The following is a 5,776-nucleotide window of genomic DNA, read 5'->3' on the forward strand; positions in this document are numbered from 1 at the left end:
CTTCATCCCTACACAAGTGTAGATCCACCAAACAACAAGCTGCCCAGCAGATCAGCCGAATGGCTTCATCCCTGCTGTCAGTCCCTTCAACATGCTGTTGCCCTCAGAAACTGCCCGCAGCCCATCATTGGGCCAAAGGGGGAATAGATCTCAGCTATCAACTTAGAAGCTAGCTTCATAGACCAATTCCCCCAAAACTCTCCTGTAAAAACCCCTCCAGACTGCCCAGATGGCATGCCCATCCTTGGGGTAAGAATGCAGAATTGGCCTCAGCAATTTGCCTCCTAGGCCAACTCTCCTAATCTGGTGACAAGGAGGGGGATAAGGAACAGATTAGACAAAATAGGCCTTAGCTTTCCAGCCTCATGGGCCTATTTCCCCAATCTATATCCCCCAGGAGCTTCTCATAACAATGCCAGTCTGCAGCTCCCATGAATCTGGTGGGCAGAATAGGTTTCAGCACTCAGCCTCATTAACCCATTCCCCCTCACTTCTCCAGGCCCAAACATCCCAGGCAGAAAGAATCTCTGCACCATGGCTTCATGGACTAATTCCCTTGGTTTGCGGGCCCATGATAAAGAGCTCAAGCAGAGATGTGCCTCCTTTTGCAGAAATCTGCAGAAGTCCTTGACATATCCCCCCTTTTGAGCATAGCAAACTTCCCATTGTGGCAGAACAGGCCTCAGCTACCTTCACTGACCTGTTTCCCCAAAGACCAAGAGCTCTCAGATCCTTCCTTATTCCCCCCTCATCTCCTTCTCCATCTACCATTTTCTCATATCCTTCCTTATAACCCCATATCTCCCTCTCATTTTACAAAAGCCATAATTATGGTCTTAGTCCAACTGCTTCAGCCTCACCTAGACATGCCTGCCCAGGATCATTAGCTTGGGACCCCAGGCTTATTCAACCTGAATCCCAGATATAGTCAACTCCAAGTGAGAAAATTATGTGGGGAAGCCCTTCAAGAGCCAAGAGTTTCATCAAAGCCCTAGGCAATCCCCAAATTCTCCTAAAAAGACAAATATGATTGGATGAACCCGTGTTGCTTTTATATATATAAAGATAAAGATTGGCCGAACCTCTGTTGCTTTTATATATATATAAAGATATAAAGATTGTATGTTAGTCCAACTACCCAAACGACAATTGTTTTGCCGTGGAACCGTGTTCACCTTGCAAGGTGGATAAGGTTTTATGTTCATAATTACTGAACTATATATTCATAATTATAAAGCTCTATGTTCATAACTTTTGAACTTCATATTCACAATTATTGAACTCTATATTCACAATTATAGAACTCTATGTTCGTAATTACTGAACTCTATGTTCATAATTATAAAACTCTATGTTCATAATTTTTGAACTTCATACAAAATGATACTGTAGTTGTGTTGAAATGAAACTGCAATGTATACAAAATGAAACTGAATAACAGAGTTAACTTTTTGTGGAACGACGTGAAACAGATGCCTTTTCTTCTTTTCATTAAACAAAACGACGTCATTTTGATGCCTGGACTACAATACATTGTGGACCGCAGTAAAATTTGCCAAACGGATCCTTATTGTACAAAGATTTTGGGCTTAGAATTCAATACCCAATTCAGGTCCTGCATGGCCCATGATCAAATCTGCACTGCTAAATGAATAAGCAAATCCCAGCCGTCAATTACCTGTTGATAAATTTCTAAGCCCTAGGGCTTCTTTCCTCCCCGTCTCCGAAGCCGAAAGAGAGCTGAGCGCTTCCTACTCGCTCACAAGTGAGCTCACTCATCAGGGTTAATTCGCCGGTACTCTCTACTCTGTTATCATTATTCTTGCAGTTTTTTCATATAAAAGATATGATTTTTAATTTACTTTTTGCATTATATTCTCTGATCATAAGTTGTTTGCATTTTTGTTGTCGTTGTTGTGGTTTTCAATTAATTTTTAATTTTTTTTGTGCGATCAGAAACTCCCGGCATCCTTAGTGACATTAGTATCCGACTAATCCGAGATTGAGCTACAGACATGGGGAACTCCCATAGTAATGTCTTGTGCTCTAGTGTGCTAGTTGTGTGTGTATAAATGAGTTTTGAGTGTTTAGTGTTTCCTTAGTGCATTTTATTTGCCTTAAATTTTTTGAGCTTTTTATTTACTTTTCTTGGAATTTCTGTATCAAATGCATAAATGTTTGTTTTTGAAATGAAATTTAATTAAATTTGGCATCAAATGCTTGAATGTAGATCGGTGAAGATGTATACCTCGTTGACAAAAATCCGGAAGGATAAGGAGGCTGAGCCTTCAGAATTTGAGGAGTCAGTGGCACAGGTCATCTCTAATTAGTACTGATAACGTTTACGGTTTACCTGCCTAGTCATTGACATTAGTTCTTAAATAGACAGTTTAATAGAATTCCAAATGTTTAACATAACAGGCCTTGTTTGATTTGGAAAATACCAACCAAGAGCTCAAGAGTGACTTGAAGGACCTCTACATCAATGCTGCTGTGTAAGCCTGATTTGTATGAATTATGATGCTTTATTGGAAAAAAAAAAATTGTTTCAATTCTAACTATGATGTTCTGTTATTTTCTGTAGACAAATTGATGTCTCTGGAAGCAAGAAGGCTGTGGTTATCCATGTGCCGTACAGGCTGAGAAAAGCTTTCCGCAAAATTCATGTTAGGCTTGTGAGGGAGCTGGAGAAGAAATTCAGCGGGAAGGTATCTGTTTTTTTTGTTCATACTTTTGGATATGAGTGTTATAGAAAAAATCATTTGGTTGAATTGCAAACATTTTTGTATTTGCTTTAATACCATTAACAATAGCCTATTGCTTATAATTTTGTGTTCTCATTTCAAAATTTTAAAATTATTACTTAAAAGAATTATAGCTTGTAGTTACCAGTGATCTAGGATGAATTATAACGTTTTCACATATAAATGGTTAGTTCTCAAATTTCAAACCCCTCTATGCAGCAGTTAGGACTCTTGTTTGAGGATCCCGCTTTCCCTTTGTTTATCTAGTTAGCAGCCTTGAGGGGTAAAAGTTTTTTGCTGATATTTGCTTAGGATTGGGCGTGAAATGTGCATTTGCATGCAATTGCCTGTCAGTTTAATTTTCCACCAGGCTTTTCGAGGCAAATTGGAGAGTGTCCGTGGTCTCTGCTTTTAGTTTTGTATTGTTATATTTATTAAAATTTGCTTGACATGGAAGGGTTCTTAGCTGTAAATTTTGGTTGGTGCATACAGGTTACAGGATAAAGATGGCCTTGAAATTTACTCCCTCTGTCCCATTTTATGTATCTCTTTTGGTTAACGAGACTTGACTAAAGTTATTTTGAATTCAATTTTTCATAACATTAAGTTTAGTATTAGTATATAAAATTTATATATTTAGAAACTACATCAAAAGTACTATAAAACACAAAAATTTAAATTTAAAAATAGTTAAAAACTAATAAAGAAAATAAACAAAGAAGAAAGAGTTGGTTTGACTAATGAATAGTAAACATGACAGGTAAAATGGGACAGTGGGATTAATAATTAAGAGGGTTGAATGACATGGCCTTGAGCGATTACCAGAAATGCTTTTCTCAGCTCAATTTAAGACCTGTCAGAGGGTCATGGAATTGATAATCAAACATTTAATTGAGCTTGTGGGGCTCCCCTTGTGATATCTAAAGTTGTAGTTCTTCAATTTGTCTGCTTTTTTTTCTCAACACTTCGATGATGAAATCTTTAGTTTCATGTTTGCTACCAGGAACATTGCCATTTCTTGCTGTTTCTTAACTGATCTGTGATATATTTTGTAGGATGTGATTCTGATTGCCACCCGGAGGATTGTGAGGCCCCCAAAGAGAGGTTCTGCTGTTCAACGACCACGCAGCAGGACACTCACTTCTGTTCATGAGGCCATGCTAGAGGATGTTGTTGTCCCTGCCGAGATTGTTGGGAAGCGGGTTAGGTATCGCCTTGATGGATCCAAGATAATGAAGGTGGGTGAATCTTTAATTGTATAAATCTTTTGTTTCATAGTGTTATTTCTTTTCCCGATTAGATTGAATGAATACAACCAAAAATTTATCGACAATGGCTAATCTTTTGTATTCAGGTGTTCTTGGATCCAAAGCAGAAGAACGACACAGAATACAAGCTCGAGACATTTTCTGCAGTTTACCGGAAGCTTTCAGGTAAAGATGTTGTCTTCGAGTACCCTCTAACCGAGGCTTAGTGCTCCACCCTACTCGGGCTTGTTACTTATGCAAACTGGAAATTAGTGAGTTCTTTTAGAAACATTGGCGTTTGTAGTTTTGTTAGAGGGCAATGATCTAAAGTGGCATCTACCATTAAGATTTCTTCTTTTGGAGACTTCCCTATTTGCTATTATGTCATGATGTTGCAGATTAATTTCAAGAAAAATTTCATATTTAAAATACTGTGTTTGGTGCGTTACGTTTTATGGTATGTTATGGTTATTGGGAATTCCGACTCTATCGTTAGAAATGATAAACTTTGCCCGCATGGACTGTATTTAGGAGGAGGAGTGATAAACTTTGCCGTGGGATTCATTTATTCTATCACCCCCCTCTCAATAAAACAAAAGACTTTATCTTTGCTAGCTGGTGAATTCAAGGGAATGCCTAAAGATTGGGTTACAATTTCTATCCTTGTTAATCATATTAGTATTTTATATGCACGATACATAAAAATATGTCTAATATTAATACTCAATGTTAAAATATTCTTTTAAAAAATAATAGTATATATATATATATTAGACCGTTGAAAAATTCTTTTCTCTACTCCTACGATTGGCTTCTCTCAAATTTTCTGCCCGTGATGTTAGGCTTAGAGTTGTGGGTTTGAACTTGGTTGGTTGACTTCCTTTAATATTTCGTCCCTTCCTTATGGGGTACCGTGCTTTCTTCTTTCTTAGCTCACCAAGACTTTTATTCTTCTCAAGTCTAAGCCTCACCCCAAAAAAAAAAAAAAAAAAAAAAAAAAAACAAAGACTCCCCTTAGGCCAAGATCTTCCAAATAAAATTTTCGGGGGCCCATGGCTCGTCACAAGTCACTCACTTTTTTTAATTGTCTTTGACGAGCAGAGAAAGTATAGATATTCTTAAACTTCTTCACGCCTTGACCCCCTAGATTCGACTCTCCTCTCTTTTGGATAGTTTGGTCCCTACCGCTTTCCTTACATGCTGTTCGTCAAGACGACTTAGCTCTCGCATGTTTCTTGCAAGAAAATGAAAGGGATTCTTTCCCTTGGCAAATATGGTCCACACAGTGTTATATGTACCATAACAAAATATACATTTTTAATATATACTAAATGTACATTATTTTTGTACTGAATGTATGTTATACAATATAATGTACACTCAGTACAAAAATAATGTACATCCCCTGAATACAATGTGCATTATTTTTGTTTTGAATGTACATTATTTTTGTACTGAATGTACATTATTTTACAGTATACAAAATATGGTTCACACAATAATGATTGTTTTCCCTTGAGGTGCGTTGCTTCCCTGGGCCGTCTTACATGCTTGCAGGCCCAGAAAAGTTGATTCTCGACCACCTTCTTTACATGTGGGTCGATGAGCTGCTTTTCATGCTTGCAGGATCCTTGGGTGACCTCCCCTACACGTGAACCTATCAAGGATGGTGTTTGACCGCCTTTCCTACTTGCGCGATGATGAGCCGCCTTCCCTACATGCAGGCCCATCAAGGATGATATGTAAGGTCCGCTTACATTTCTTTGCGGGTTCCGTATGATGATG

At 38.0% G+C, this 5,776-nt stretch overlaps 1 protein-coding gene across 1 annotated transcript; it reads left to right on the forward strand.

Annotated features, from left to right (window-relative positions):
* The first annotated feature begins 1,686 nt into the window (after positions 1-1,686).
* LOC109184068 (40S ribosomal protein S7-like) lies at positions 1,687-4,444 on the forward strand. Its single transcript, XM_019334100.1, has 6 exons — positions 1,687-1,795; positions 2,231-2,315; positions 2,422-2,495; positions 2,585-2,708; positions 3,800-3,982; positions 4,099-4,444. Exons 2-6 carry the CDS (start codon positions 2,241-2,243, stop codon positions 4,216-4,218), a joined length of 576 nt encoding a protein of 191 aa, XP_019189645.1. The 5' UTR covers positions 1,687-1,795; positions 2,231-2,240; the 3' UTR covers positions 4,219-4,444.
* Positions 4,445-5,776: the final 1,332 nt, after the last annotated feature.

Source organism: Ipomoea nil, unplaced genomic scaffold (assembly GCF_001879475.1).
Source record: "Ipomoea nil cultivar Tokyo-kokei standard unplaced genomic scaffold, Asagao_1.1 scaffold1250, whole genome shotgun sequence".
NCBI classification, from domain to species: domain Eukaryota; kingdom Viridiplantae; phylum Streptophyta; class Magnoliopsida; order Solanales; family Convolvulaceae; genus Ipomoea; species Ipomoea nil.

Excerpts from the sequence above, each read along its gene's own strand:
- LOC109184068 (XM_019334100.1), top strand. The coding sequence starts at position 2,241 with ATGTATACCTCGTTGACAAAAATCCGGAAGGATAAGGAGGCTGAGCCT. Across the intron at positions 2,316-2,421 it reads TTGAGGAGTCAGTGGCACAG|GCCTTGTTTGATTTGGAAAA; the intron begins GTCATCTCTAAT and ends TTAACATAACAG. Across the intron at positions 2,496-2,584 it reads CTCTACATCAATGCTGCTGT|ACAAATTGATGTCTCTGGAA; the intron begins GTAAGCCTGATT and ends TATTTTCTGTAG.